Source organism: Cydia fagiglandana, chromosome 24 (assembly GCF_963556715.1).
Source record: "Cydia fagiglandana chromosome 24, ilCydFagi1.1, whole genome shotgun sequence".
Taxonomy (NCBI): Eukaryota; Metazoa; Arthropoda; class Insecta; order Lepidoptera; family Tortricidae; genus Cydia; species Cydia fagiglandana.
Window position 1 is genome coordinate 7,861,529 of NC_085955.1, and position 12,303 is coordinate 7,873,831.

Consider the following 12,303-nt stretch of genomic DNA (forward strand, 5'->3'; position numbering starts at 1 on the left):
TGAAAATTAAAAAAGAGGACTTTGCCGGCCTAGGCCTGCAAGATGTGTATGAAATTCCATTAACGACCTTTTGTCCTAGCCGCACCTGAAACGTCATACTTCGCAGCCTATTTTATGGAACATAACATCAATATTTCATTGCATGTTTGAGAAAAGTACATTATACACATTATATGTATGTAATTAATATCGGGGAGACCAATCTTTTCTCGAAAAACATATAATAACTCAAAATTTCGTGTTTTCCCAGAGATAAGAGGTAAAAACAATGAAATTATATCGCGGTAGACCCGTTTGTGTAATTAAATATAAGACCTAGCTAGATCGATTTTTGCCCCCGAAAACCCACATGATGTAGCAAATTCCATCGAAATCTTTAGTCGTTTTCGAGATCCCCGTAATAAATAAATTTAAATTTATACCTACTTCATAACATAAACAAATATACCAAATCATCAGTATTAGTTTTGTATAAGGCCATTTTGAATACCGAACTACAATTTTGTCTCAAAGCTGTGTTCCGTCCCCGCGGGGCCAACGGCCGGATTTTCGCCGCGTCATTTCGGAAAATCTCCATACTTTCTCTACTTCGCACGCTCATGTTCAATCGGTCTATTTTAATTTTAAACCTTATTTATATATTATTAAAATAGCTTTTAGTATTCATGCTTTCAGGGCTTTGGCAAAAAGCAATATGTAAAAACATAATTATGCTTGAATATTTAAAATGTTTCCATTAAACTTGGCCTATGTTTTTAAAACCCTAACACCTCTATAAAAGTCTATTAGAAGTAGGTACCTATACTATAAACTACGGTAATTTAATGCTATACTAAGTTACGACTTTCCACGACATATTTTAAGGTGTATTCAGGTAATATGGAACACTGAGAATTCAGGTAATTCCGAAAATAGTCTTTATTATGAATAAGTAGAATAAAATAATGGGTTATTATCGGATTAGTCGACATTATGAAGCATTGAAACTAAGAAAAAACCAAAATCATAAAAATCATAAACTTTCTTTTGGATTTGAAGTACTTAGGTAGTCGAATAAAATAAACGGTTGGATTAATAATCTCCTTTTTTGACGTTGGAAAAAAATTGTTAATCTTCTATGAGACAGGGTGGACTGGTCACTAAAGCCCCTTTTCGCTTAAACCCTTGAGCCTAAACCCCACTTTTCCCTTCGTGGCGAAAACTCTTTTCATTTTGCTGTATCTTGGCGGGGTCTCCCCCCTCAGTAGTAAAATTTTTTATATCTCGCGTCTGCGTGGAAGGCAAAAAAGAATTTTGAATCGATACACGATGGGTGTCTAGAAGTCTGCTTTGCCTTTTTTATGAAGGCAGGAAAGTCGCTTACCTAATCTTTGTGCAGTGCACAAATCATGTCATCATGTGTTAGGTACTTATATTTTATATTATGACTTAGATTTCGACAAAATTTGGCTGGTTTGAGGAAGCACTTCATTCTTGGATCGTTTTAACCCTAATACGGAAGTTCCGAAAAAAATTCACATACATAAAGTCTATTCCAATAGAACTGGCTAACTATGTAAACAAACAACGTAATTTTGTTTTATCACTGTTTCTCTTTGAATTTTCACACCACCTCATAAAATACCATTGAAACCATACACATATACACTATTGAAACGGCCCGTTCCGTAAAATACATAAATATGTAACTGTATCTTGGATATTTAATTAAAAGTTTAAAATGGTTTCATAAGTTAGGTTATTAGGACCTGATGGAATGGCGGTTTTGTTTCTTTTAAATTCTACAATTGTCTATGATGGGTAGTGTTGTGACTAAAGTTTGTAATATAAACCCGCTACACACTACCCAACTCACGCTCTGTACCTACCGCCACGGTTATAAAATACATCAATACATCATTCATAAGTACTAATTTGTCTTCTGATCGTGATTAAACAAATTAAAAATAAGTAACTACTTGTTTTTTACTTTTGGTATTTTATTATTCGATATGGTTTGACATTAGTAAAGTAGTAAGTATGAGTCTTGCCCATCACTAGTAAATTGATCATTCAGAGACAATTTCAATATGGCGGTTTGTTTACATAGTTAGCAAGTTCTATTGAAATAGACTTTATCTGGAATCGCGGAAAATACAACTGCTTCTTCTGCATGGACACGCAAAAATACCCCAACGAAATACGCAGCCACTACGAAACTCACGACTGCCTTAACTTACCCATAGCCGTTAGAAGTTACACTCACATACAAGCCAACGCAGATGTGGCGATCAAAGTAGAAATCACGAATTTACATTGCAAGCTTTGCTCATACAAGAATCAAGATCTCGACGAGCTCATAAAACATCTCATTGACAGTCACGACGTCGATTACGATCTCAACATACCGAACTGTTTCCTCCCCTTCAGATTGGCAGGCAAGCCTAAATGCGGCATTTGCAACTTGGAATTTGATCTATTCGAGTATCTCCGCCGACACGCGGACAAGGAGCATCTAAATAAATGCTTCATTTGCGAGATTTGCGGGAAGAGTTTCTTATACGAAAAATATTGTTCTGCGCATGTGAGAGATTTCCACAAGGACGGTTACGAATGTAATTACTGTGATTTGGTATTCTCCTCTAATCATAAGAAAATTCTCCACGAGCGGTCTGCTCATGAGGGCAAAGTGTACAAGTGCTCGATGTGTGACGAAACTTTAAAGAGTTTGTATTTAAAAAACGTGCATTTGTCTGAAGTGCACAAGGTCGAAGAGAGAAGAATCAAATGTCCACATTGTCCAAAAGTGTATCCTCAGATCAACACAATGCAGCAACATGTAAGGCGTGTCCATTCGAAAGTAAAACAGCCCGTGTACGCTGTGGGACAGCCGATGGTGAATGAAAAAGCATTATATAATACATTCCATGTACACAATCCCATGGAAAAAACTAGAGTCAAAGATCTAGAGCTTGATTACGACTAAAATTATTTACACGTAAAATTTATTAGTGATGTCCAAAAATAAAACATTTGTTGCTTATTGATAGAAATACTATGAACATATGTATAAACAAAAGACGCGCGCTGGCAGCGGCATCCGTATCGGCCAGGCTGCCAGCACGCGCGCAGCATAAGGGCCCATTTAGACGATGCGAGAACGCACGTGCGAGTTTCATTACATTGCGGGTTTTGATCGTTTGAATTGGACATGGAACTAAAATCGCAAACGAGTTCGCGCGCCGTCTAAGTCAGCCCTAAAGGTTGGTAGTTCCGTCGCCTACAGCAAGTTTGCTTGATGTGTGGTGTGTGGGGAGAGAGTTACCAGATGAAATTACACGTTATGGCGCACACGGGACGCAACTGACGCAAGGACTTCCATTGTGATTTATGTGGGAAAACTTTCATAAGGAATTTATACCTCACGAAGCATATTAATATTAGATTGATGAAAAAGATGAAGTGGAAACGGAGACAATACCGTGGACACAGTACAGACACACACACAGTATAGGACTATAGTGTGTTAAGTTTTTTACGCCTTTTTAATTATAAAATCATAACAGTTTTATATCGTCTCATTTCCACTATACTCTTCTCTTCCTAGTCGAATCCTCATGTCTGAGGGTCGTGACCACCATAAGTCGCTCTGTGCTGTAGTGCTCTCCATCCTGGCCGATTCATTGCCTTCCTTAAGGAACCCTGGAACCCCTCGCGTGTAACATCTTGAATGGCGTTGAACCAGCGTGCGGGTATCCCTCCCTGTTTTCGATGTCCTTCAACAGGCCCACTATACTATTAGTCTATTAAGTTGATTATACTTAGCCTTAAGGATCTGTAACTGTACGGTTAAAAATATACGTACAATTTTTTACTTCGTCGTTTTATTGACTAGGTTCCTATTCCTACCACTTGAATTTCTCAGAGACAGACTAGGCTTTAAAAATTGGTCTCTCTTTTAGTGTTGGTTAAGAATCGAGTCAAGACTCGACTCAGTTTTTCAACCTGTAATAATTAAGACCTGAGTCTTTTGTAGAACTTGTATTATCAAATAACTGTCATTTTTTCAAAAAAAAAAATCATATCGCATTTTTTCACATGAAACTCATGAGTTAGGCGCATAAATTATATAATATCGCCTGTTTTGTAGCTGTTAATTTAAATATAAAAATAACTACATTTTTGGCGGAGTCTTTGGAGGCTCGAGCTAGTTAGCGTTGAGCTAAAAATGAACCGAGAAAAGACTTGTCATTGGACTTAAATTACTCGTAAGTTTTTCAAGCGCAGTCTCATGAAAACTAGCCGAGTTAAACTCAAAAAACTCGGAGATGACGATTGGAAGTAAATGACGACATCCATGTATAATGTTTTAATTGTTCAATAACAATAGGAAAAAGGCAATCCTTTTTCCTGTACATTATAGAACACTGTGTGTAAATAAAACCATGTGATACATTAATTTCCAAGATTATGAGCAGCTTATCTGCCGTTAAGAGATCTGTATCGAATATCGTTCGATTACTGTGAAAGTAATTCGATGGAATTATCGTCACATTTCACTTCGCATTGTGATCTTGGACCTAGCTTACCATATACATAGTGCAGAAAACCGCACGAGTCAAAATAATATAACCCTCCTCGGCAGTCCTCTCGGTTTTAGGCAAAGAGTGCCTCTCGGTAGCAGTCCAAGATGACTTACTTGACTTAATGTCCTATGTCCCCTAGATGGGGCAGAGGGCGTCGACAGTGCACTGCCATCTGGATTCGTCTTGAGCTTCGTGCTTAAGTGCGCTCCATGTCTTCCCAATAGCCAGCAATGATAGTCCGTCTGCTGTCGACGGCTACGTGGTATCCAAAATGGAGAATTCTAAGCAAAGCTCTCGTTTGGTTGCAGGTTCGAAATACCTGTCGCGAGCCGATACCAAACCAGAAGCTCGATGGACGCTCGAAACAAAACGGAGGAACATCGAGTCCGTCCTCTTATATACCAACGTTATACCATTTATCTGGCATCGCGGAAAATACAAGTGCTTCATCTGCATGGACACACAAAAAAACCCCAACGAAATACTCTGCCACTACGAAACTCACGACTGCGTTAACTTACCCGTAGCCGTAAAAAAATACACTCAGCTGCGAGGCAACGCAGAAGCGGCGATCAAAGTTGAAATCACAGATTTACATTGCAAGCTGTGCTCATCCAACGTGCAAGATCTCGACGAGCTCATACGACATCTCATTGACGACCACGACGTTGAATACGACCTCGACATACCGAACTGCTTCCTCCCGTTCCGACTGACGGGCACGCCCGCCTGCGGCACTTGCAACTTGGAATTTGACCTATTTGAGTATCTCCTACGACACGCGAACAGAGAACATCTGAAACACAGTTTCATTTGCGAGATTTGCGGGAAAAGTTTCTTTTCCGAACGATATTATTCTGTGCATTTAAAAGATTTCCACAAGGAAGGCGGTTACGAGTGCGAATACTGTGGTTTGGTATTCTCCTCTAATCCTAAGAAAGCTCTCCACGAGCAGACTGCCCATCAGGCGAAAGTGTACAAATGCTCGATTTGTGACGAAACTTTAAAGAGCTTCTATTTAAAAAACGTGCATTTGTCTGAAGTGCACGGGGTTGAAGAGAGAAGAATTAAATGCCCACATTGTCCGAAAGTGTTTCCTCAGGACAATATAATGGTGCGGCATCTAAAGCGTGTACACCAGAAAGTGAAAGAGCACGTTTGCCCGGTGTGTGGGGACATGTTCTTCGAGAGTTACCAGATGAAAGTGCACCTCATGGCGCACACGGGACGCAAGGACTTCAATTGTGATTTTTGCGGGAAAACTTTCATGAGGAATTCATATCTCGCGAAGCATATTAAATTGTACCACTCCAAGTCAGATGTAAAAGATGAAGTTGACACGGAGACAGTAGAGTGGACACAGTAGGTACACAGTACAGGACAGCAGTGTTTTTGTAAAGTATTTTATGCCTCATACAATTAAACAGTCTTAACATTTTTATATTGTTTCATTTCTACTATTGGTACAAATATAATTTTAATTATACTTTCTTTAAATTGCTTAGATACACGTTGCACTGCCTACTAGTTTTCGACCCATAACTGCTTATTATGAAATACTTATAATGCGAATCTGACTACACCATCGGTACTTTAGAATGCTTTAATTATGCAATTTATTTATTTAAAATTAGTGAAGTAAAACTCATAAATACGATTTCTACTGCGTCTTTCTCGTAAACGATTTAATTGCATTGAGCTAGTCTAAACTAAAAACAACTGTGAAGTTCCCCTATCCCGGATTAAGAAGAGGGAGGCGACAATAAACGCTGCGCTTTCTTTACAGATGGCAAACCAAAGGATAAGAAGCACGAGAAAATCGCGCTGCGGCGCTACAAACTATCTTTGATTCGGAGAAACGTCCACATCATTCTAAAGTATGGGAATGTGATGCCCTTCATGTGGGCGCGCTCCACCTACCTCTGCTTCTATTGCAAGCAGCCCGCCAAAGGTCCCGACGAACTAAGAGACCACATAGAGACTATGCATCAATTTCTCGATCTCGACCAAATCCTAAGTATGAGGATATCAACTACTTGGGACAGTGAGGTCCCCGTCAAACTGGACGTCAAAGACATCTCTTGCAAACTTTGCATACAACCTATCTCTGATTTAAAAGGGCTCATTGACCATTTAATCCAAGTTCACGAAGCAGATTATGACACTTCGATAAATGACTGCCTTTTCTCCTTTGTACTCGGTAACGAAAAAGTTACATGTCCTATCTGTAACATACAATTTAACTACTTCGAGTACCTCCTCCGACATGCGAACAAGCATCATCTCAATCACGACTTCACTTGCAACGTATGCGGAAAGTCTTTCCACCGTAAAAATTCCCTAGCGACACATTTCAATGACTACCACAAGGAAGGCGGCTATCCTTGTGACATCTGTGGTGTAGTTTGCACTACAGCCGCGAGACGGTACAACCACAAAAAGAACTACCATTTGATCGACCATTTGAAGTGTCCTTACTGTCCGGAGATTTCTAAGAGTAAATATTATAAGAACCTCCATTTGGCAACTGTTCACGGCGTAGAGAAATGCCGCAGCGAGTGTCCTCATTGCCAAAAGCTGTTTCCGCAGAAAGGTATAATGCTGGCCCATGTCCGACGGGTACATTATAAAGAAAGGAACGTGAAATGCGAGGTCTGTAGCTACAAGTTCTTCAACAAGGCGCACTTGGACGCGCACATGGTGAAACACACGGGCGGACAGATGTACACGTGCGATGTGTGTGGGAAAGCTTATCTGAGGAAGAGTACGCTGAAGGCTCATTTGAAGCGACACGTCGGCGGTCGCGTCAAAGTTTAATTAATCAGAAAAACATCTTCCTCGCGTTATCCCGGCATTTCGACACGGCTTATGAGAGCCTGGGGTCCGCTTGACAACTAATCCCATATGTCGACGTAGGCAATAGTTTTTACGAAAGCGACTGCCATCTGACTTTGCAACCCAGAGGGTAAACTAGGCCTTATTGGGTAATTAATCATGAAAATATAACCAATAAAATTATCTTTGTGAAATAATATTAATTGACTTACTAATATTAACTTAACTTATTGTAAATACTTAGTTGTGTAAAAATACTTGCTTATGTAATGTAACATACGTAGACCACCCGTATGATGCGCTTCATACTGAAGATTTTCATTATTGGACACATTGATGTTGCTCTGTGACTTTTTTGTTGTCGTTGCAAAAAATAATTATATAGGTAAAGTATACCTATCTTTTACGAGAAAAGTTGTTATACATATACACATAAGTGTGTATGTTATACATACAATGTAAATTTTTGTTGTAGGAATTGAGCTGATATCAAGTCAATTTATTCAACTTTAGGGCGTATTTCTATGGCCACTGTTTGACTATACATTTGTTTTACTACTACAAATTGTTTTGAATATCATGTGATTATAGTCTTTAAAATTTAAATACCCACCTACTGTAAGAAGGTTATTTCTAAATAAATATATTCGGTACCATCAAGTGTCCTTTTTTTTCATCTTTAAATTCATCCCTACTCATATGAACGCAGCTAAACCTATCACGATAAGCTTACGCGGCGAAAAGTTTTAAGAGGCAGATTTTTATCATAAAACATATGATCATGAGAAGCTAAATACGACCGTTTCTTTGCAGGTGCAAAAATCAGTTCACTGGAGGATAAACATAAGAAAATGGAAATCAAACGTAAACAATTGATCAAACGGCGGAACGTAGAATATGTGCTCCAGTACGGCAACGTGACGCCCTTCTTGTGGTACAAGGGCAAGTACCGGTGCTTCTACTGCACCGAGCCCATGAAGAACCCGGAAATTTTGCGCGAGCATACCGCTAAAGTCCATCAATTCGCCAACCTCGAGCTGGCAGTCTTCGACAGAACTAAAGACAACAGAAACAAAGATGCGGCGATCAAAATAGATGTCACCGGCATCTCATGCAAACTCTGCCCCCAACCAGTTCCAGACCTGGAACAACTGATCTCCCATCTCATAATCGGTCATGATGCCGAGTACGATGTTAGCGTCCCTAACTGCCTGCTGCCCTTCCAACTGGACAAGGACAACCCCACTTGTCCAACTTGCAATATGAAGTTCGTCTTTTTCGAATACTTATTACGCCACGCCAATAAGTACCACTTATCCCATGAGTACATTTGTGATGTGTGCGGCACCAGCTTCCAGGGGGAGAATCATTTAAAGATGCACCATAGATACTACCATAGGGAAGGAGGGTATACCTGCGACTATTGCGACGTCAGCTTAACAACTCTCTCTAAAAAGATTATTCACGAGAAAAACGTCCATATGGTCAATTTGCTGAAATGTCCTCATTGTCCGGAAACTTTCAAAAGTCCTTATTTTAAGAAGTTGCATTTAGCCAACGTGCATGGTGTGGAAGAGTTGAAGATAAAGTGCCAATATTGTCCTAAAGTATTTCCACAGGAGAGCATCATGTCCCGGCATATGAGGAGAGTTCATTTAAGAGAAAGAAACGTGGAATGTGAAGTTTGCGGCGAAAAGTTCTTCGGTCCCTACGACGTGAAGCTTCATATGCTGAAACATAGCGGGGAGAAGGCTTTCATCTGCTCCGTGTGTGGAAAGAAATTCTCTAAAAAGAGCAATTTAAACTCCCACTCTGCTATGCATACTGGCAAAAAAGCTTACACCTGCAATATATGCAACAAAGCCTTTGCGTATCACACCAATCTTACCATGCACATGAAGAGCATGCATCAGAACATCGAGCTCAAGGAAGATCACATCACAGAAGAGTTAATCACAGAAGATCAGAGCACGGAAGTTGTGGAAGTGTATGCACATACACAGGAGTTTATACACGATGACTTAGAAGGCGCTGAAGTAGTCGGGACGTATGTCGTCCAATAATCGATCAAATCATGGTTTCGGATGATTTTTGTTGCTATGGTGTAGTATTTAGTAGCTACCTATTTATATTTAATAAATATCGCTTCTAAAAGTATTTTTTTTCATTAAAAATAAGTATATATAAAAATGAAAATGAGACTCAAACTTAAATGCTGGAAGGACAACTTAGTAGTAGTGGCCTAAATGGTTTTGTGGCGTCTCCTTAGTGACTTAACGACGTGCCACAAGATGTAACAGATGGCGTTAGTAGAGCTATTTCCATACAAATACTGCAACCTTCTATGAAGCGCCATAACATATCCTACATCGCACTAAGTTCTGAACTCCTACCAAACTCTCACCGGCCTTCGGTCCCCAGGCGTAACACCCGCCTGGAAAGAATACTCTATTGCCTGTCCTCTACATTTTTTAAATATTTTTGATGCTCATCATGAATCTTATGCATCAGCTTACTTTCTTATATAACTGCAGCGTTATAATAATAATATCATTTCTTTACTAAATAGGATCCATTCGTTACATAGTGACTGAAAATCTATTATTAATATTTTGAATAATAAATTCCACACAAAACTGACTGCCCATGATCATCAATTTGTTAATGTGTTTGTGCATAGGAAAACCAGGTTTTCCTACAAACATGTTTAGGATGCAGTTAGAACTGCTACTCATTTACTATCTGGCGAGGTTCGTGGAACCCATCTGTGCGTGCCTCCGCGTACATTTAGAAGCTCTACAGAATCGGGCAATTTCAAAAACCTTAGGTTTGTTGATAATGGTTTTAGAGCCATTATTATTTTGAACCCTCAAGGCACTGAGCGCCTTCTGAGTGCAGATTGTATACGCAGGTCGTATAGAAACTAAGAACGCTTTAAATAGCGTGATTTTAACTTGAGCCCGAGTTATAAATCCGTAAATTGGACTACTCTCTTTCCAGGGACCAAACGAAGGAGGGCATACGAGACTTATTTGGAACGACTCAGTACTGTGCGGAAGAATATACTCTACTTGCTGCGCTACGGAAATGTACTGCCGTTCCATTGGAACACTAAGGGATTTAGCTGCTTCTATTGTGCGAAATCTATGAAAGACTGCGACACATTAAGAGAACACACATTGACCAAACACACTTCAGTTGATCTAGAAACATTTATACCCCAAAGAATTGTGACAAAAAATGTACCAGTGAAAATAGATGTGACGGAATTAGCTTGCAAAGAATGCTCCGAACCCCTGAGCAGCGTAGAGGAGCTCATAGCACATATTATATCTATCCACGGAGAATTGTATGACAATTCAGCCGGAGTCTGCGTTTTCCCATTCATTCTCAACAAGGACATAATGCAGTGCTTCTTATGCGAAAACCGATACGACAACTTTCCATCCATGGTCTCACATATGTACAAGGAGCATATAGCGCACCATTCCATCTGTCAAGTGTGCGGTCTCAGCTTCATTGACAAAGTACGCCTCTCTAGACATATAAACAACTGCCATCTAGGTCACAAATGCAAAATTTGCGAAAAAGTCTTCGACGCCTCACACAAACTCGACAGACACAAGGAAAGGATTCACGGTCGCACGAAAACGCACGAATGTAACTTATGCAGCGCGAAATTCGACAACGATTACCAAGTGAAAGTTCATCTAGGAAAAGTGCACAATGTAGAGAAATATAGAATTAAATGCGAGCACTGTCCTAAGATATGTACTACCAAAGGGGCAATGCTACTCCATGCTCAGTCTATGCATTCCGATGTTAGGTACGAATGCGATCTTTGCGAGTACAAGACCGCCATAAAATGGATGATAAAGCTTCACAAACGCAAGCATTTCGGGGAAAGGGACTACGCGTGTAGCATTTGCGACAGGCTGTTTGGTCGGTCGAGTAACTTGCGAGCTCATATGAAGGTGCACACGGGTAGTAGGTATATTCGGGCGGGTGTGCCGCTGGTGCAAGCGAGGGTTCACGGATTTGGAGGCGCTGGAGAAACATGAGAAGGAGACGCATTACTATACCAACTACGTATAACTTATCTATAAATATGTTGCTTTTAAATAACGACTCGCCGTTCCTTAATATCGTATAGCCAAAACTTGCTAAGTGACCAATACCTCAGGTTTATTTGAGTCCTGGGCGCCTTTTGGCATAAATATATGTTAACAGGCTTGCCGAATCGGCACCTTGTCCCATAATTCTATTCTTAAATATTTCTTTGTATGACGTATGACTAGAAAAGGCAAGAATACTCTTAACATAAGTAATTGTCTCAAATACCTAATTTTTATAATTACGCATAAAGGCTAATCCTTAAAAGCTGTCGTGAGACTTACTTTTCGTTGTTTTATTTATAGGGTTTTTGAAGACTTCTCTATCTTACCTTATGTAATGTAGGCGACGAACTGATGAGATCTCACTCTCCTGAGTCCTGAAGTAGGGGAGGTAGTAGTGGTCACCCATTGGGCAGTTGGGAGGCTCGGACACCCCCTTGTAATAAGTCCCGATTTACAAGGGGGTGTCCGTGCCTCCCGACAGCCCAATGTACCTACCCCTACCTATGTTAAGTTGTGTATGTTGTTTTCTTGTGATTAAAATCGTTCTTTAAAACTGTTCATAATACGAGTTAGATTTGACGTCATATTTTCCTATTTATTCAAACTATAAAATATATACTTACCTATAACAAGCAAGAACAAGTGTATGTTATAATTTATATTCATAATAGTCATAATACTCCTAATAAAATTATAGCAATAATTTTCTAGCGGGATACAGTGATATTTATGTTCGATTTCCTATCGAACAGTCTTTCAAAGATTCAGTATTTCAGAGAGTCAGA

At 39.7% G+C, this 12,303-nt stretch overlaps 4 protein-coding genes and 1 pseudogene across 4 annotated transcripts; all 5 read left to right on the top strand.

Moving 5' to 3' along the window:
• Positions 1-2,152: 2,152 nt before the first annotated feature.
• Positions 2,153-2,965, top strand: LOC134676676 (zinc finger protein 600-like). Its single transcript, XM_063535076.1, has one exon. It carries the CDS (start codon positions 2,153-2,155, stop codon positions 2,963-2,965), a length of 813 nt encoding a protein of 270 aa, XP_063391146.1.
• Positions 2,966-4,821: 1,856 nt separating this feature from the next.
• On the top strand, positions 4,822-5,991 carry LOC134676524 (zinc finger protein 26-like). Its single transcript, XM_063534910.1, has one exon. The coding sequence runs from the start codon at positions 4,837-4,839 to the stop codon at positions 5,929-5,931; it is 1,095 nt and encodes a 364-aa protein (XP_063390980.1). The 5' UTR covers positions 4,822-4,836; the 3' UTR covers positions 5,932-5,991.
• A 464-nt stretch (positions 5,992-6,455) lies between these two features.
• On the top strand, positions 6,456-7,382 carry LOC134676678 (zinc finger protein 879-like). The gene has a single exon (XM_063535077.1). It carries the CDS (start codon positions 6,456-6,458, stop codon positions 7,380-7,382), a length of 927 nt encoding a protein of 308 aa, XP_063391147.1.
• Positions 7,383-8,184: 802 nt separating this feature from the next.
• Positions 8,185-9,557, top strand: LOC134676153 (zinc finger protein 85-like). The gene has a single exon (XM_063534431.1). The coding sequence runs from the start codon at positions 8,252-8,254 to the stop codon at positions 9,461-9,463; it is 1,212 nt and encodes a 403-aa protein (XP_063390501.1). The 5' UTR covers positions 8,185-8,251; the 3' UTR covers positions 9,464-9,557.
• A 713-nt stretch (positions 9,558-10,270) lies between these two features.
• LOC134676067 (zinc finger protein 62 homolog) lies at positions 10,271-11,708 on the top strand (annotated as a pseudogene).
• Positions 11,709-12,303: the final 595 nt, after the last annotated feature.